The sequence below is a fragment of the Mytilus californianus genome, unplaced genomic scaffold (genome assembly GCF_021869535.1).
Source record: "Mytilus californianus isolate M0D057914Y unplaced genomic scaffold, xbMytCali1.0.p SCAF_6, whole genome shotgun sequence".
Lineage (NCBI taxonomy): Eukaryota > Metazoa > Mollusca > Bivalvia > Mytilida > Mytilidae > Mytilus > Mytilus californianus.
The window spans coordinates 97713178-97734958 of NW_026262712.1; the positions used below are offsets into that span (position 1 = coordinate 97713178).

The 21781-nt window shown below is 32.8% G+C and overlaps 1 protein-coding gene across 1 annotated transcript; it reads left to right on the forward strand.

The window, feature by feature from the left end:
* Positions 1–351: 351 nt before the first annotated feature.
* Positions 352–19902, forward strand: LOC127705387 (IgGFc-binding protein-like). Its single transcript, XM_052209694.1, has 3 exons — positions 352–576; positions 3022–3141; positions 17371–19902. The coding sequence occupies exon 3, from the start codon at positions 17661–17663 to the stop codon at positions 18594–18596; it is 936 nt and encodes a 311-aa protein (XP_052065654.1). The 5' UTR covers positions 352–576; positions 3022–3141; positions 17371–17660; the 3' UTR covers positions 18597–19902.
* Positions 19903–21781: the final 1879 nt, after the last annotated feature.

Sequence of the window (21781 nt, forward strand, 5' to 3'; positions counted from 1 at the left end):
ACAGCGTACACGCCACCCAAAACGACATTCAATCCCGTTGACAGAAAAAAAATCTAAATTTGAACTTGTAGGTCTGTTAATAGAACCATCTCAAAATTTAAATGTCACTTTTTTCGGCAATTACTCGTGGGACGATTGATTTTGTAGGAGTTTTACTCCATGCACAACAGTAAATGATATATGTGTCTCTTCGTTAAAGTATTCACCACAGCATAGCATTCTCCGATTTTCAATATTTTGATCAGTTGAATTAAAAAATTGCGATTTAGAAATGTACATACCTTTCGAAGCGTTGACAATTACTCCACTCAAGCATAACCGGAAAATCCTCTCACGGTTTTCATTGCAGAACCGATTGTTCTGCGTGTGTAGATTACCAGCATTGACCGTTGGTGGATAACATGAAAGCATCGCTGAAGGCCGATATTGACGTTTCACAGATTAATAAGTATCTTAAAGCATATATAAAACAGGAGATCAATACAGAAATACGCACTATAATGAAAGATGTTATTGAAGAAATAATAGAAAACAAAACTAGCAGCTTGAAGGAAGAAAATGTATCATTGCAGCAGGGTAAGTTAAATATATATATAATTTACAGTTGTCACTACACAAAGGCAGAAATGTCTCATTATAAATTCAAAGTGATTGTATGCTTCTAAAAATAGATTAGCATCCTGTAATTATACTGAAGAGATGAGTAGATGATAATTCCTGTACAGTTGCATCCCTTGCAAGAAACAAACGATGTCTTGATTGCAAGCAAATACTGAATACCCAGACTTTTAACAGTCACTCCAATGGTACGGAATACACCATATTTTGCAATGTTAATTGCAAGACTACTAATGTTGTGTATCTTCTACAGTGTAAATGTGGTAAACAGTATGTTGGCGAGTCAGAACAGCCATTTCACAAACATATGAATGGCCATCGTAGCAACTTCCTCTCAGTCGACATTTGAGATCCCCTGGCCACACTAAGGCAGATCTCAATCGACTGACCAATACAATCATAGACCACAACACTGCTTGGTCTAGGGAAGATAGACTCACTCGGGAAAGATTTTGGATAAGAAAATAAAACACTTTGGCACCAAATGGGATCAATGAAAAGGTTCCACTTCACGCAGTGCTTTTCATTTGGGTTATATTACAGTTTTAATTACAGGGTGCTATTCATTTGGGATGTATAAATACGCAGCCACGGTGAATTACCTAACCTTTGTCAAAATTAAAAATTTTATTTGGGATGTGTAAATACGCAGCCTCTGTTGTTATTACTTTACTTCGTCAAATTTGAAATTTGAGTATTAAACCAGCTCAAATCGGTCAGTGATATTCATTTGAAATGTTTTTCTACACAGTCTTTGTTGTAATAACTCAACTTTCGTCACCTGTGCAATTTTAGAAATGTACCAGTTCATATCGCACATTACTATCTATGATAGAAGCATATCTATGCAGTCTTTGTTGTAAATACCTAACCTACGTCATATTTGAAATTTTAGAAATGTACAAGCGTTGTTCGATATATCTTTTATCCGAAATATTTATATATACTACATTTAATGTTTCCTTTTTTTAATAATGGTGTTGTTTTGTACACTTTTTAGGCATTTATATATATTATATTATATTTGCCTTCGGGTTTATATGATCCGTTCATCCTATTTCGACTCTTCCATATTCAAGAGTCTATCCTAAATTGATGTAAATTATATTGCCTTCCAAATACAACACAGGGGACAACATGATTTTAGGGGGGTGGGGTTGAACATTTAAATTACAATATTTTACTGGAAGAAATATAAGAATGAGTGTTTAATTGGCAAGGGTTGGTGCATTATATACTTTAGTTAATACTGAAACTTAAAATTTTCCAAAAAGATGGTTGAATAAAAAAATAATTGCTGGTGAAAGATAGAACATGGAAATTATACTTTTTCAGATATTGTCTCATATATTATATATAAAACGTCTAGATATAAGTCAACAATCTTTCTTACGAGGGCGCTGGATAGTCACGAGTAACGATACATGTACACAATAAATAAATTATATTAACGCCTACAGAGTGTACAAACGAACACCAATATTAAAAAAAGGAAACATTAATTGTAATTATATATAAATATTTCGGATAACAGATATCCTTCATCAGTATGATTATGATGTAAAATTTTTATTTATTATATAAATATATTATTATTAAAAAGTAAAATAACCAACAAAAAAAAACCGATCTCCAATGGAAATTCAAAACGGACAGTCCTTTATAAAATGGCAAAATCAAAAGGTCAAACACATCTAACGAATGGAAAACAACTGTCATATTCCTGACTTGGTACAGGCATTTCCTTATGTAGAAATGGTGGATTAAACCTGGTTTTATAGCTAGCTAAACCTCTTACTTTTGTGACAGTCGCATAGAATTCCATTATATTGACAACAATGTGTGAGCAAAACAAACAGACATAATAGGTAAAAACGTAAAAAAATGGGGTACAGCAGTCAACATTGTAATATACTAGTAATCTTAATCGCTACAAAAACAAATAACTGTTTCAGCAAAGAAGCACAAAATGGCATAAAGACAAAGTACATAAGCAAAAATGAAAGACAAGAACTCAAAATTGACCATAGCATAATAACACAATGGCGAAATGTATAAGTACCGATCCACAACATAAGTATATGGATATACAGTAAAGATTAAAAATATACAACGAAAAAAAAGGGGTGGACTTTAACACTTAATTAAGATGATAAACAACGTCAGTACCTAGAATCTATACTTCAAGACCATCGTGTAATATTTGTGAAGTTGATACGGAATATTTATCAACAAGGTCTTGGTATCTTCCAATGAACTTTTTTAGAAATAGGACGAGACGTTCTCTGACATGACCTTGGTTCCTGAACTTTCTGCTCAGACACTGGTTAAACTTATTTTACGGAGTTTTGAGCAATTATTATATTGACCGTAGATTATACACTTCATGATTTAAAATTATAGGAAAAAGGTTCAATGAATCCTGCTCATCAACACGAGAATGTAAAGAAACGTTAACCTGTGAAAATCGTTATTGTCAATGCAGCGGTACAGAACACTGGAATGGAATGCAATGCTTAGGAAGTAAGTAATATAGTAAATCATTTATTTACACGATATTGTAATGTCCTGACCATTAAGTATAACCGACGATTGGGTTCAAGCATGAAAGACTATCAGGTGCTGATACTTTATTCCTAAAACAATCTAACAAATGATAAAAGGCTGAAAATACAAAATGAAATACAATTTTACAATGTGTTGAATTAATGCTATAATGTATGAAATGTCAAATATAAATAATAGCACAGTCCATTGAACGCGAAATTAAGTTGCAATTATAATAGTGAAATTTCTGGTATATCACGGATAAAGAGTTCAAATAGATGATGATCGTTTGAAGGCATCAAATATAAAGTTATAAATGTAACTCACTCTGTGGTTAGCCACTAATTGTGTCCTAGATGACGTTTGTCCTTAAATGTTCTCCAGTTCTGTAATGACCTTGCAGTTCAGTTCGACATATGTGTAAGAAAGGGAACAGATAACGATGGTAACAATATTTTGAAGTTCCTATACGAATTAAAGATGAATAATCCTCCTAAATCAGGAACACATAAACAGATTAAATATTACCACCTTTGTAAAAGTACTTAGTATGACAACAAATTTTCACTTCTGTACTCGTACTGTGAACAACAAATTTATTAATTTTGTAAAAAATGTTTACTTCCGTACTCCTAACAACTAAATTATTATATTTAAATTTACCTGTGTACTTTGGTGGCAGAAACAAGTTATTTTACAATAAATCTTTAGAATTTCATGGATTTATGATTTAATTTTCTTGAAAATCATTCAAGCTTATATACAAATAAAATGTATGGTTTCGAGCAACTAAGATGTGTGCGTGCTTATGTGAATATATAAAAAACCTATAAATTTGGGTGTCTGTCCAGCATGTAGATTTTAAAATTTATAAATGCATTGCAAATACGGCAAAAAATGTGATGCTCTGATACAAGTCTAATCCTCACCTTCAGAATCCTGCTAATAGCAGACAAGAAGTTTAGGCAAAATTCAGGAGATAAATGATATTCAATGAATTAGAGCCTTGTCTGCACCTATCCTTACCATCAAAATCTCAAGATATTATTGTTTACATAAAATTGATTTTTTTCCCAACTTTGATTAGATGCCGTCAAGTGAGGAGACCACAATTTTGACTTCTGATTGGACCCATATGTGAAGGAAATCCCCAACCTGTGTATGTAACTACTTACTTATTGTCTCTAATATTGGAATATTTTTGATGCAAGTCTTGATTTTCACATAATTTACTTACTGAATCTTAGGAGACTTTTCAGTTCATGGTAGGTAGGCTGACTGACAATAGAATAGATATGAATTGTTTTCAATGTCTATGGCTTTTTTATTTGTTTGTCAAGATATATATATATGAATATGTGAAGTGAAGATGACTACTGGTTGTTCTGTTGTACAAAGAAGTAGCTCAAGACTACATCCACCAGAGTCCAAATAATGTGGCTGTTGGCAGTTATAAGTCCCTTTACAGACCTCAACAATGAACAAAACCGGTTCATTGTTTTCAGGCACCATAGGAAAAAGAGGAGTTGTGGCCTGGTGGCTTACAAGAAAATATAAGAAATATAATATTAATAATATAAATATAAAAATAAGAGAGACAAAAAAGACAGGACTGAACCACTGGACTATATATAAAGTGCTCCATTACTAATCCTTAGAGGAGCTGCTGATCTATACTTAGAAAAGAAAGATGTTGAGGACTTAGCCAGGGCAACCAGAATTTTGAGACTTAGGAACAACAGAGTAGATATGGGGACACCACATATATAGGCCAATCTGCCCTATTTGATGCCACCTATTAAAATTAATGCCTAGGATGGTAATTAAACCCATGTGCATTTAATCTGTTGTTCTCTATGTGCATGTACATATATAATATATATTAAATGCAAAAAATGCAGCTGTAATGTAAATATGGTAATTTTACATCATTATAGCCTCATTTTTTATAAGGACATAGCTAGACCTATTTCTTAGGAAAGGTGTTTCAAACAACTCTAAAAACAATACAATCCAGTGTTCTCCCTAGGATTTTTTTATAGCGCTGTGGTAAGCGCGCGATATTAGATTGATTCACCTTAAGTTTCGTGTTTGCGACTTGATGTTACATTTATCTATAACTTGATTTGGTTATATTATACTAAATAGACAAAGACCTGCATTTTTTATACATGTGCCATCTGAATAAACAGAAATGCAAATAAGTGACATTTTTATTATTAAACTTTAAAATTAAAATGCCTAGATAACTTAAATAATTTGATTTCATAACCACCCGTCCCCAAATGTAGCACAGTAGGTATATCTTTTTTTCTCACTTTTAGTTGTTTGACTTATAAACAAGTTATATATCCTTTACAGCTTCATAATTTACTGACATATATTTAAAGACGGTTTTCAATGACAAAATTGGAATGTTTTCATTAACTTTTATTTACATCTATCAAATTACAGTTTTGCAATTAAAATTGGTATATCCTTTAATATCAAAGGAAGAAATGGAATAACTCTTTCCATAAGTTCTGAAATGTTATTAAAGATGTGTTTAAAAAAGGCTAACATAGTTGATCATATTCCAAGATGAACATGATAGAAATCTTTTTTTTAAGAAGTCTTTTTTTATTATTAAAGGTGGATTATCAATAAAGAAATGTTTGCCAATTGAAAAATTACTACCGCCTTTTAAAGTTGTGTTTGGTAATTTTATGAATATTTGAATTATTGCCACCAGAAATATTTTACAAGATTTGACAATTCTGGTTTTAGCACTTTTGTCCACCAAAATTATCTCCCTTATGCAACTTCCTGTTTACACTAATGGCTTTCTTTATGAATCATTAAATGCCATTCCTAATCCAAACCATCCACTGTTAACATTGATTTAAAAATAATATTTATTCAATATTATTGAAAAGTGGATGGCAAATCTCAATATTTTATATTTATTTACAAGAATTTTTTGTTTAGTCTGGGAACAGTATATATGTTCCTAGTTTAGTTATCCACTATTCGATTTTGAAAAAAAGGATGCAAGGACAAGTAATCGAAAAATTCGGACTTGTAATGGACAACGCGAATGCTTTTCTCAAATTAATACAGGTTCAACAGTTTATTTGAAATAGAAAAAGTAATGAAATAATCGTAGATGTTTCAAAAATGGACGAGACCACGTTGTCAGAGAAAGGGTAAAACTTTCCTTAAATACTTTTGGAATGATTTATTGAGCACTGTCTACTCCTTTCATAAAGTTTCTGCATCTTTTAATTCTTTTTAAAGTGAAAAAATGTAGAAAGAAAAAAAGTCTTTTTGGCAGAAAAACTTCTGCAAAAGCCACCATTTTGTTCTTTAATTGAACGATATTTGACCTATGTCTGCAGCTATAACTTTGTAAACAAAATACATACGCACCGCGTGGATAATATTTTTTTTAATAATTTTTAAGTTCAGCTGACAAGAAAGGTTGACATTCTTTCAAGAACTATTATGTCTAGCGATTGGTTATCATTGGTATGTAAAAAGTCCAAAACCATAACAAAACGGAGCTATTTATATTCTGATTTTTTTACGGATTGTAAAGACATGCACATAAAAGCTATCGGAATTCCAATGGGAACTAACTGTGCACAACTTATTGCGGACCTTTTTTGTATTGCTATGATTTACAATTTATGACAAAAATCAGCAAAGACTAATCGAAACAACATCTGATACACAAATTTAATAATACTTTTAGATATTTGGATGATATTTTGGCTCTCAATAATGACGACTTCAGTATGTATACTAAAGAAATTTATCCTGTTGAACTTACTTTAAATAAAGCTAATACTAACAATGACCACTGCCCTTTCCTCGATCTTGATATCTATATCATTAACGGAAAGCTTAATACTAAAATATATGATAAAAGAGATGATTTTTCATTTCCTATCGTTAATTATCCATTTTTAGATGGTGACGTTCCCTTGTCACCATCTTACGGTGTTTATATATCTCAACTTGTACGATTCGCTCGTGTATGTAACAATGTTTTAGATTTTAACGAGAGAAATTTATGTATTACTGAACAATTATTACACCAGGGTTTTCGATATCACAAACTAGTCAAAACATTTACTAAATTTTATCATTGGTATAAGGACATCATTCGTAAATATAGCTCAACATGCAGACTTCTTATACGTTCAGGTATTTCACATCCAATTTTTTATGGAAATATTCTTTATAAAGCACAAAAATGTCAGTATTCACCTCTGAAGCTAACAAAACCTTTAGATAGACTTATTAAGAAGGGATATAGTTACGATTCTGTTGTCAGGTCATTAAAGATTGCATATTTTGGCGTTAATATTGATTCACTTATAGGGTCTTTGCATCGGCACTACACACATTTATTTAAAAACCCCAGTTGTTGGCATGACACGGGTTATGTTCTTCTCATATATGTTATGATGGTATGATACTAAACCCCTAACGGGAAGGATTGTGCCTGATATTCATATGATGAAGACATAATCTTTCAATCAGTTTAATTGAAGTCTGGAGCTGGCATGTCAGTTAACTGCTAGTAGTCTGTTGTTATTTATGTATTATTGTCATTTTGTTTATTTTCTTTGGTTACATCTTCTGACATCAGACTCGGACTTCTCTTGAACTGAATTTTAATGTGCGTATTGTTATGCGTTTACTTTTCTACATTGGCTAGAGGTATAGGGGGAGGGTTGAGATCTCATAAATATGTTTAACCCCGCCGCATTTTTGCGCCTGTCCCAAGTCAGGAGCCTCTAGCCTGTTAGTCTTGTATTATTTTTAATTTTAGTTTCTTGTGTACAATTTGGAGTTTAGTATGGCGTTCATTATCACTGAACTAGTATATATATTTGTTTAGGGGCCAGCTGAAGGACGCCTCCGGGTGCGGGAATTTCTCGCTGCATTGAAGACCTGTTGGTGACCTTCTGCTGTTGTCTGTTCTATGGTCGGGTTGTTGTCTCTTTGACACATTCCCCATTTCCATTCTCAATTTTATCGTATACATATGAAAAATATACCATAGGGATAGCTCAAAATACCATTTAATAACAATAAACATGTGGACAGGTTAAGAATGAAAAACTGTTTAGTACATAAGTATGTAAAATACGGAACCGAGTTCGGAAAGCGGCTTGGAAGCGGTAAATAACTTCTGGTCAACGGTATAGGAAAATTGACTGCGTCATTTTCCAAAAAAAAATGTTTATTTCCGTACTCCTAACAACTAAATTATTATATTTAAATTTACCTGTGTACTTTGATGACAGAAACCAGTTATTTTACAATAAATCTTTAGAATTTCATGGATTTATGATTTAATTTTCTTGAAAAATCATTCATGCTTATATACAAATAAAATGTATGGTTTCGAGTAACTAAGATGTTTGCGTGCTTATGTGAATATATAGAAAACCTATAAATTTGGGTGTCTGTCCAGCATGGAGATTTTGAGATTTATAAATGCATTGTAAATAAGGCAAAAAATGTGATGCTCTGATACAAATCGAATCCTCACCTTCAGAATTCTGCTAATACCAGACAAGAATTTGAGGTAAAATTCAAGAGATAAATGATATTCAATGAATTAGAGCCTTGTCCGCACCTATCCCTACCATCAAAATCTAAAGATATTTTTGTTTACATAAAACTGAATTTTTTCCCCAACTTTGATTGGATGCCGTCAAGTGAGAAGACCACAGTTTTGACTTCTGATTGGACCCATATGTGAAGGAAATCCCCAACCTGTGTATGCAACTACTTACTTATGTAATATAATAGCCTAGAATTTACATTCATTTATTTTGTTAGTCCACATGAGGTAATTATATACCTCATTGCTTAACTATAACAAAATTTCTGAGTGGGACACATGTTCTGGTACACCAAAACTGGTACCTGCCACCTTTGTTTTATTTAACACCATTTTGTCCCAGGTTAGGGTGGTCTCTTTGACAATGTTCCTACATCTTTTTTATTAATATTGTATTTATATTGTGCCATAGATCAAAATTATTCGTTCAGCGTATGTTTACTTGTTTTTGTTTAAATGTCTTTTTGATCGAGTTAAGCCATTTCAATTGATATTTTATAGTGTGTCTTTTTATGTTGTAATGTTACACTACTATCTCAGGTTAGGGTGAAGGTTAGCGCCTGCTAAAACGTTTAAACCAGCTCGCTTATATGCACCTGTCCTAAGTCAGGAGCCTGTTGTTCAGTGGTTGTCGTTTGTTTTGTTGGTGTGGTTCATAAGTGTTTCTCTTTCTCGTTTTTATATAGATTAGACCGTTGGTTTTCCTGTTTGAATTGTTTTACACTAGTCATTTTGGAGCCCTTTATAGCTTTCTGTTCGGTGTGAGCCATGGCTTCGTGTTGAAGGCTACTTCGTACTTTGACCTATAATTGTTAACTTTTTATACATTGTGACTTGGATGGAGATTTGTCTCATTGGCACTCATACCACATCTTCTTATTTACATTATAAGAATATAATCCAACGAACTATATAAATTGAGGAACGAGGTAACAGAATAATATACTAGTAGTTTTCAGTGTAAATACTTTCACAATTGAAATGAAGGCTACAACATCGCACATTATTCTTTCAATATTTTTTTCAATATGCATATCCGCCTCTCTTTTTCTGTTCAACAGTATTCTTGCTGACATCTTTCTTTCTTGTGTGTGCAATCTTTCAGTATTCTTAACAGTTTTCTCCAATTTTTACGAAAATCAAATCTGTTAGCCTTCTACAACTTTTACTGTCAGGATGCGAAACAGCACAATGGTGAACAAATGAAAATACACGCGTACGTAACTTGAACATACAATAGGGGTCGGTTATTGCAAACCAGTGATGTTTTTTTTTCAATACGTCGTCTAAGTTTGAAGTATTATGTCAAAGTTCTAAATTTTACATTAACTGTTTTGCCATTATTAGGTTATTCTATTGCGAAGAAAATTAAAAAGAGCTTGTATATTTTTGTTATCCTGTGTTCCTCAATATTCCCGCTTAAATATAAACTCCAAAGCAAATATGTATACGCAAGCAGACCTATTAATACTATAGCCCGGTTGTTCATAAGTTTCGATAGCATAACGACTGCGTTAAACTGTCGTTAACGTGTCGTTATAATTTAACGAGAATGTTAAGTGTTGTTCAAAAATAATATCGTTACATTTTGTGTTAAAATCTCGCTAAATTTAATCATTTTTTTACCCATGATTAAATACTAACGACTGCGTTAAACATTACTGCCTTTGCAACACACAATGTTCCTTACCAAGGAAGACATTTTCGCAACAAAGATGCGTTATCTTTAGATTTTACTGACGAGGAGCTAAGGGCAAGATACAGATTTGGCAGACGCAGTATTTTGGTGCTCTCAGACCTGGTTAGGGATGATTTACAGAGAGAGGGACACGGAGAAATCATGCTCTCTCTGTAGAGCAGCAAGTCTTGATAACACTGAGATTTAAATCACTGAGATTTTTGGCCAGTGGAAGTTTCCTGCAGGTTATTGGAGACACACTTGGTAAGAATTTAATTGATTATATTTTTATATTTGTATACATTTATTTGTTTTTAATGTCAATATCTATGTTGCCAAATTCTTCAAATGTCATCATGGTTTCAATAACAATTTCTTTTTAAAGGGTTGGACCAAGGCACAGTGTCAAGGGTTATGAAGGAAACCACAGCTGCATTGTGTATGAGGTGAAATTGGAGGGGTTCCCAATGTAATTGGAGCCATTGATGGTACCCATGTTAGAATACAGGCACCTACCACTGACGAAGCCTCATATGTCAACAGGAAAGGGTACCATAGCATCAATGTGCAGGCTGTGTGTGATGCAGATGGTATGTTTACAAAAGTGTGATGTCCCTTATAGCAAAAACAAAAATAATTAAAGGGAAACAAGTCAACTAATACCATTGCAAACTCGTACCTTGTCAACTCGTTCTTAACTTGAACCAATGCATACTCGTACCATTAAAAATATATGATATACGCATATACGAATGTTGGTATATTGGTAATACTTTTCCCAGGTTCAATGGAATTGGGGACAATAAATATATAGCATATTAAGTGTGACTGTCTCAGATACTAAGTAGGAGATGAACTTTTGTGTGTGTGTGTGTGTGTGTGTGTGTGTGTGTGTGTGTGTGTGTGTGGATATCAATTCAATTGGAAGAAAAACATGCCCTACATTTTGTGTTTAACTGGTTTTGCTAGTTGAGAATTCCCTGTGCTCTATTATAAATTCACTATTTTCTTTCACAGGAAAATGTAAAAAACATCAACACATCTTGGCAAGGAAATGCACATGATGCACACATCTTTAGGACTTCGCAGGTATGTTCATACATATGTTAAGTCAAATCTTACTTTTAATACTTTTTTTGTTGTCATTGGCCAATTTATCTAAAGAAATCTCCATAATCTTGATAAAAAATATTTTGGAGTATCCAATTAATTATAATGTAGACAAGAAGAATCCATATCCATGTAACAACATTACTACTCAGAATCGTTACTATAATATCCACTGCAATTTAACGGCTGAAACTGATATGACTTGCAACTCAGTTTTCAGTATGATATGTAATAGTTTGATCAAAATATATCAGCTTTTAAAATATGAGATGTTATAGATACTGTAAAAGCAACCAATACCTCAAAATCCAGTTGTTAACCATCTTTGAATGCTTATCTTATCAGGAGAATTCTTATAACAATTTGAATTACAAAAAAAGTTTCAAACCAATAATTAACAAACTAAGATGCCAAAAACCCCCCAAAAAAATAGAAAGAAGGTCATGTTATGTTATCCAAGGACAGAGCTTTTGTAACTTGGAAACAAAACCTTAGGGAACAGCTATTTAACTTTTAGGGCTGTGGAGGGGGGATGCTAATTTTTTACATTCTCTCTGATTAAAATATTTTATTCTTCAAATATCCATTTTTTACCTTCTCTCTGATTAAAATATTTTATTCTTCAAATATCCATTTTTTACCTTCTCTCTGATTAAAATATTTTATTCTTCAAATATCCATTTTTTACCTTCTCTCTGATTAAAATATTTTATTCTTCAAATATCCATGTTTTACCTTCTCTCTGATTAAAATATTTTATTTTTCAAATATCCATTTTTACCTTCTCTCTGATTAAAATATTTATTCTTCAAATATCCTTTTTATTTTTCATGATAACCCCTTCTCAGTGATTTAGGAGGCAACAATTTTATTTTTGGGGGCGGGAGGTGGGCAGGATGATTTTGAAAATGAATATCCTGTACTGGTAAGACCTGAAAATAAATAACCTTGCATAATACAGTCTAACATGTTGAAAATTAATATTCTGCCTCACAAAATTCAGGAAAGAGTAACGTTTTGTGTACAATATTTTATTATTTTTTTACAGATTTGTATGAAACCTGAAAGGGTATGCAGCATTAACATGGCTTGTGCCATTCTGCACAATATAGCATTTTGGTTGAATGATCTTGAGCCTGAAGATCAAGTAGAAAAGATGCCCAATATTAATGCAGACTGAGTGTATAATGGAGCCAATGATGGAAGAAGAATAAGGGACCACATCACTCAGATGTACTTCACACATTAAATTCTTATAATTTCTTGTATACTTCTTTTTGTCTCTCGTTATTTTTCAGGTAGAAGACCTTTTTGCTTCATAATTTGAATACAGATACCCTATGTTACGAAGTTTCAGTCTGTCTTATGACTATTGTCATTGACCTCAATTTCATGGTTCGGCAAATGCTTAAAAACTGTTTACTTTTTTTGTCATGTGAATTTCTCAATTATTATGAATAATAGGACAATGATATTTGATCTATATAATCCTTGCAAGGTCTTAATGTCGGTAAGACAGGGTGCATCTGACCTCTCCCTCATTTCGTGGATCAGTGATCAAAGTTAAAGTTACTTGCTTAGGTGCATTTCTCAGATACTATAAGCAGTAGTTCAACTATACTATATCTGGTGTATATAATGGTTACAATCCGTCTGGCATGTATCATCTGACATTGACCTCATTTTCATAGTTCATTGGTAAATGTCAAGTACTAGTTTGGTCCTTAGCTCATATAATACATGCAATAGGTCAACTATATTTGGTAGGTTTGAAATAATTGTAAGACGTACGTATAGAAATAAGGAGATGTGATATCATTGCCAATTAGACAACTATCCCCCAGATTTCAAATGTAGAAGATAAAAGTAATTTTAGTCACCGTACGGCCTTCAATAATGAGAATAAAACATATACCGTATAGTCAGCTATAAAGTTGTTGTGTTATTTGTAGTAAAATCTTTATCTAAAAGACTGTGTGATCAGGAAAGCAGGTGAGACATTTCAGTGTGAGCACTCCTGTTTATGTAATGTATTTGCAAGTGGGAAACAAATAAACCAGACAAAGAGTCAACATATAAATATGTTATAGGATAACCAAAACAAGTTTAATGAAATAACATAATGATTAATTCTGAGATTGTTTCATCTATTGTTTTATTAAATGCCCCTTACAGATGACAGAGTAATATGATTCTAAATTTGCATGTTCCCTTCATATTATTTTATTTGTGACAAAGGTTTGTCTAGTTAGAAAAGTCAAATGGAAATATAATACATGTAGCACTGTCAATTTCAGACAACAGAAAACAAATATATATCTTATTACTACACTGAAGTTGAGTACAGCAACGTTTCAAACTTCAATTCTAGAAATTGTAAAGTCTGTTGAATGACTATCAACTAACGGCACTTTCATTATTCTTCCTCATATTTTTGGTACAGCCTTATATACTTCGAAGAAAAGCGTGCACACATACCAGCTGTTATGTGATTTTTTGAATAAGAATATATATATATTTATATAAACAAGTCTAAACTGAAAACAACGTTCAAACCTATGATTGCGTTGGATAAAAATCGCATTTTTTATACGTGTGCATGCAAAACAAATTTCTTGTTAGAGGGGTCTAAATACAGCACAAACAACATTTTCCAAAAGACCAAAAAAGTGAAAAAGTATATTTTAACAAAACGCATTTGACTAACAGGTCGAACAACAAATGTTCTTAAACCCTGCTGACTGCCATTGGCGATTGCCAAATAAACGGATCACCGATGTAATATATGGATCTTAATTAAAAATTTAATACTAAACAGAAAACAATAAACTTGCGGAAAAGATGATATACCGCAAACAAAAGGTGCAAAGGTTTTTGTACACCATATCCGGATTTCGACAATTAATGTCTCTTCAGTGATGTTAGGAATCGAAACGGTATTTGGAAAGCCATACAATTTACCACAATTTAGGATAGACTCTTGAATTTTGAGGAGTCAAAATAGGATGAACGGATCATATAAACCCGAAGGTAAATATAATACAAGTCTAATTTGAAAACAACGTTCAAACCTATGATTGCGTTGGATAAAAATCGCATTTTTTATACGTGTGCATGCAAAACAAATTTCTTGTTAGAGGTGTCTAAATACAGCACAAACAACATTTTCCAAAAGACCAAAAAAGTGAAAAAGTATATTTAAAAATATATATATTTATCAATACATTGAAAAATAACGATGAACTTGTAATCAATGAAGCAGATAAAGGAAGCACCGTAGTAATTATGTAATCTTTGTAGATTATTTAAAAAAAAATCTTATCAATGCTTCAGCTATTTGATTATAATAAAAAACAAAAAAAATATAAACAAAAAAAAAAACAGATAACACAGAATCTTATAGTTTGGACAAATTTATGCCTTAAGGGTCGAATCAGCAAAGAATCTGATTACATTTCAAACGTTATGTGCAAAAAGAGTAATTTCTATGGATTGCCAAAAATTCACGCAAGTAAAGTTTTAAGTGAGGCTTGAAAGGATTCATCATCTCCTTTCATAAATATTATGTGTCCGAATGACTTAAAACTTAGACCTATTGTTGCCGGTCGAGCTTGTGGGACCCATCATTTGAGCAACTTTATTGATATATCATTGAAACCGTATTCAAAACACATAGATAGTTTTATAAGAGATGACCTAGATATGTTGAAACATTTACCAAAGTTTGTACGTGAAGACACTATATTAGTATCATTTGACGTAATTAATCTGTTTACTACTATACCGCATGACTATAGAATAGAAGCTCTTACATTTTAGCTTGATAAATGTCCAAAAGACTTCCAGAACGAATAAACAAAAATTTTATTATTGAAGGACTGAAATGTATTTTTCAGAACAACTACTTTAATTTCGATAACACTATAAACAGACAGAAGTCTATAATTGCTATGGGCACTAAAGTAGCCCCAACATATGCAAATTTAGTGATGGGACATCTAGAACCCAAAATCTATGAACAATCAATTGAAAAACTTTGACATATTTTCTACAACTATTTAATTAAAAATTTGAAAATATTTATGGATGACTGCTTTATATTACGGAATGTAGATGAAGAAAAACTTCTAATTTTCAAGACAATTATTAATAACGTAAACGCAAATATTCAGTAACAATAAATTATCATTCTTAGATATATCATAAATTAAAAACAAATTGCCGCATTGAGACAAACACATATTACAAACCAACAGATTCAAAACAATATTTATTGTTTAATTCATGTCATCCTAAAAATACCAGAACGAATATCCCTTTTAATTTAGCAAAACGAATTTGCACAATAGCATCGGATAATTTTATACAATATATCTGTTTAACCGAATTACGTCAATTACTTAAAGATAGAAATTACCCAATAATTACCCAATTACATTATTAGACAACGGAATAAAAGACCCAAAGTAATTGATATCAGTGAACTACGAACAACCAGCTTTTTATACATTGTGAATTAGATTGCACTCATACCACATCTTTTTATTTATACGAACGACCAGAACTAAAGAAAATACCATACGTTTCAACCAACTCAAGAAATAGTGAGGCATATAATATTATTTGTACAAATTTACCAACGTTAAATCGTAACTCAAGAAATAGAAAAGCCTCGGAAAATAAAAATATTATAAAAAGTAAGCGACAACCGAAATCTTTGAAAATATTATTAACCAATGTTCGTTTGCCAACCGATGATAAGATTAAACCTTCTGTTACAAAATGTAGACAAGCGTGGTCCAAACTGTATTTTTTGTAAATTAAAAGATAAACAAAAATACAATTGCTGCTTAAATATCGTGTTGCTCTATATTATTTGTACGCTTGTACAGGACAAAAAATAAAGATTTTGCATAATTGTCAAATTTTACAGAATTTACTGTCATTTTAAAGAAGTCAAAATCTTGAGTATTTGGGTATTTATTAAAGCACATACATTCAACATTTAATTCTAACAATCCGAGACAGTTTGAAATATATTTGATTTTAGGGCCAATTTGGCCCCAAATCGAACCTTGTCCTTTACCTTCCATAAGCAACATAAAGATTGTGTATTTTTTAATAACAAAATGAAATATATTTGATTTTAGGGCCAATTTGGCCCCAAATCGAACCTTGTCCTTTAACTTCCATAAGCAACATAAAGATTGTGTATTTTTGAATAACAAAATGTTTACACTTTTGGTTGACCCGACGACAACAACTCGATTTTCGAGGGTTTCGTGTTGCTCATGCTTTAGTTTTATGTGTAGCGTTTTTTTTTTTTTTTTTTTCTCTATTAGTATTAGTCTGTTTGTTTTATCACTTGACCTAGGTGTTGTTTTCCGTTCATTTTGAGACATATAGTTTTTGTGCGTTCCTTCGTTTGTACTCTTTGTTTATACAATATTCATTGTGAACCCTAGCGCTACTGTGTTTTTCGAAATGTCGAAAAGAATCAATTTTTTTTATCAATCTACAATGATTACTGTCAACTCAGCTGCTACAATTTCTTGTAAAAATATCAGTACACAAATTTCTTTATCTTGATTTTGCAAAACTTTTGTTTTAGAGACATAAATATTTCTGCAATATCATTTAATTTGATAAATATTCTATACTAAGGCAATCAATGTCTGACTAATACGATTTGCTTTACACGAAATCTAAGTATCTGAGTAAATCAACAAAGTCCAATGTATTCGTACATTTATTGTATCATATTCATTTTTAAAACAAAATCTTTTTTTATTTTCAGATTCTGAAGGTGTCCAATTTACAATTGTGTTTACAGAAAAGGGTCACATTCATGAAACCAAACTATTAGTAGCTTCGAAAAATGGTGGATGGTTATCTCGGTACACATTTTTTGATAATACTAATAAAACAACCAGATTTACCAATACTCAGTACTCATTTGATCTACCTATTGACAACATTATCATTAGCGAGGGCATTGAAAAGGTAGGCATGGAAGTGCAATCGTCCATTCCGATTTCTCTTTATTGAATACAAGATTATGATAACGGCCATGCAACAGAAGCATATATGGCAATTCCGAATAGATACTTGTCGACAAATTATCTTCTTCCGTCCTTTAAAGTATACAGCAGTAGTGCTAACAGCGCTTTGACGATTACTACAACTGAAGACAGAACTACAGTGAAAATAAACTTACGAATGGAGAAAGGACCGTTGCAGTATAAAAATGTAAATTACAACAACAATGATGTGATTTCTTTGGTGTTGAATAGGTTTCATTCGTTTAAGCTTTCCCATTCGTCAGACCTATCGGGAACGACCATACAAGCTACAAAACCAGTAAGTGTGTTGACAAGCAGTATTCACAATCAAGTCACAGGAAACGACAATCTGAATGAACTTTTAGAAATGGTCCTTCCATTGAATCAAATAGATAACTTTTACGTAATACCTGAAATAGTCACACGTCCTTCTAGTACTGTTCGTGTGTATTGCCCAAAGGAAACGACCTTGAGTCTACATGATGGCAATAATCGTCTGACACGGCATGTAGATGAACGAAAGTTTATTGATTTTACTCATAGAAAAATATCGTATATCCATGATAATCGTGATTTTCTGGTAATGATTATACCCCATGAACTTCCAAAAGGTACAGGTACTGTTTTCATGATGACGATTCATGGCGTGAACCAGTACATGTCTAACTATGATTTTGCAGTACCTGCTATCGATGATTTGAAAAGTCATATTACAGTGTGTGTAAAGTCGAGTGCTCTCGATGGATTTACACTCGATGGTCAGCTGACTACAATAGATGGTGCTTATAATATTTCTAACGGGACCGATCATTATAGTACATTTAGTTTACCAATTTCTCCTGGGCAACATTATATGAATCATACAGGTGGCACTCGATTTGGTCTTTGGGTTTACGGTGAAAACACACTACATGATGCTTATGGATACCCGGCTGGCATAGCATTTAAAACAAACAGATAACTATTTTGTATATATCACAAAATTCAAACTCCACTATACAAAAGTGATATAATTTAACCGCCGCCACGAAAAGGGGTGGGGTGCTTATACTGATTGACATACCCATCAAATAAGAAATTAAAGAGGTTAATTATGAAACGATACATATAGATGTCTTTTTTATTTCTATAAACACTTTCATTTTATTAATTATTCGATAAAATGAATTCACACAATAATAAAACATGATTAGCGATTGTAAAACTAAAAATAATCTAGGTAACAGATTTTTCAATCATTTTTGTTGATGTTACCCATTCAATCATTCGAGTGGATAATGATGACATTGCGAATAGTTAATAAGATCCAAGGCTTATTGAAAACAGATGATATTCATTGTATAGTCCACATATCACACAAGGAACTAATTGCCATTCTTCTTTTTCTACACTCTAGTAAATGTGCCGTTGGAAATACCCTTTGTGTATCGATGACACATTGTCGTAAGTTTTGCTGCTGCTGCTGCTGCTGCTGCTGCTGCTGACGATGACGATGACGAAGGATGGCTGTTTAAAGTGCATTGTCAAATTAAATTACATATCCTATACGAGAACATGATGATGATGATGGTGATGATGATGATGACGATGACGATGACGACGACGACGGATGGCTGTTTAAAGTGCAGTGACAAATTAAAATACATATCCTATACGAGAACATGTTTATGTAATGAAATTGGTGCTAAACTGAAATATAAAGGCGGATTTTTTTAACGTGCTAGTAAACAGTGCACAGAAATATCATCCTACACGGGATGTGTAATTCTGACTCTGGTCAAACCAGTCGTTTATTTCTACTCCTATTTTTTACTTTGTATTGACTGCCTCCAATACGCAGGTTATAAATCAAAACCAATCGCATCATTGTTACATAGCTTACATTTTTTTTTAAATCAAGATAAAACAATTTATAGATGATACATTAACTGACTGTAGGTATACGTTGGGACAGTTGCTTGGAACGACTCGTCGGTGTCGCTCATCCCAATGCTCAGTGGAATACTATTTCAGGTTTAAATTGTACGAGGGAAATGACTGTTCACGTATTTATACTTACTCATAAATACATCTTGCTTAGCGACGAAGCAGCAAATACCATTGTGTGTGTGTTTTTTGTTTGATCCGACTGCGGATGGAACGCACGACCTCCAGTATTCGATGCGCAAAAGCTTCCACAAATTCACGTAGGCGGTTTCATGAGGTTTGAAGCACATAATTTAAAACATTTCGATACTGTTGGGTATATATATACGCCTATGTATATATGCCTCAGGCATTTTATATATATGTCTTAGGTATTTATATAATTCAATATTACGGAATACAAATGTGTCGAGTTTTGTGATTGGATATAAACAATACAGAGGTGTCAGTTTATATTAAGGAAACTGCCGGGGTATATACGACGTTTTTTATCGCAATTGGAACTTCAACGACGTCACCATTCACGCCTAGATAGATTGAATGTTGAATGTTGCTATTTTTAGACACTATATATATATATATTAACGCCTAAAAAGTGTACAAAATAACCCCAATATCAAAAAAGGTAACATTAAATGTAAATATCTATTAATATTTCGGATGACAGATATCCTTCATCAGTATGATTATGATGTAAAATGAATTGATATCAATCTATTCTGATTTGACTATAACAATCTTTATGCTTATACAATTAAAACCGAACAACGCTTGTACAATTCTAAAATTAAAAAAATGACGTAGGAAAGGTATTTACAACAGAGACTGCATAGATATGCTTCTAACAAAAATAGTAATATGCGATATGAACTGGTACATTTCTAAAATTTCACAGGTGACGAAAGTTGAGTTATTACAACAAATACTGCGTAGAAATATATTCCCAATGAATAGCACTGACCGATTTGAGCTGGTATAATACTCAAATTTCAAAGTTGACGAAGGTAAAGTAATTACAACAGAGGCTACGTATTTACACATCCCAAATAAATAGCAGTTTGATAATTTAAAAAAAAAATAATTTTGACAAAGGTTAAGTAATTCACCGTGGCTGCGTATTTATACATCCCAAATGAATAGCACCCTGTGATTTAAACTGGTATAATTCTAGAATTTTAGAGTTGACAAAGGTAAAGGAATAGCAACAGAGACTGTGTAGTAATATTTAATATAACCCAAATGAAAAGCACTGCACGAATTGGAACTACACCTTTTCATTGATCCTATTTGGTGCCAAAGTTTTTTATTTTCTTATTCAAAATCTTTCCCGAGTGAGTCTATCCTCCGTTGACCAAACAGTGTTTCGGTCTATGATTGTTATGGTCAGTCGATTGAGATCTGCCTTAGTGTGACCAGGGGATCTCAAATGTCGACTTAGAGGAAGGTCTGGCTTGCATTCGTAGTCGCTACGATGGCCGTTCATTCGTTTGTGAAATGGCTGTTCTGACTCGCCAACATACTTTTTACCACATTTACACTGTAGACGATACACAGCATTTGTAGTCTTGCAATTAACAATATATATTTAGAATTCGTCTTAAATTTAGCCCAACAATGTTAGATCTTCAAATTTGCGTTAGCAAATTTTTGTTCTTTCCTCAACGGGATTTGAACCCTTGAGTCTGTGATATCGTGGCAAAACCGCCTGCACCGTGTCCAGCGCCCTAGCTTTCGGTGGGCGATGTAATGCCTTTCCTCGTCAGCTTTATCTAGGGTTGTAACACAGTGCATGATGTACCTAGCTTTCAGTTCAGCTATTCTGTCTGTCGTAAAGGATGATAATGTTAATTACCATGCAGCCACATCAAATTTTAATTTTATTATACACGTCTAAACATGTGACAACTTTAAGACAGACATTCTCCATCGGATAACACGGGGTTATACAGGGCTAACACCATATATATATAATTCGTCTCAAAAGCCCAACAATGTTAGATCTTCAAATTTGCGACCCCCAGGGTGACTGGGGAATAGAAATATGGTCACCATTGGTCTTCCTCCGACCGGCGGTAAAACCCTCGCTAAAGTGGGGCGTCCGTTTGGTTGTGCGGGATGTACAAGTACCCAGCCACGTCCGGTCAGAATGGGGACGTTAAATCCGATGAGAGAATGCCACGCTCTCTGCACGTTAAGAACCCTTGCAACAACTCTTTGAGG

Coding starts and splice junctions, on each gene's coding strand:
- LOC127705387 (XM_052209694.1), top strand. CDS start 17,661: ATGGCAATTCCGAATAGATACTTGTCGACAAATTATCTTCTTCCGTCC.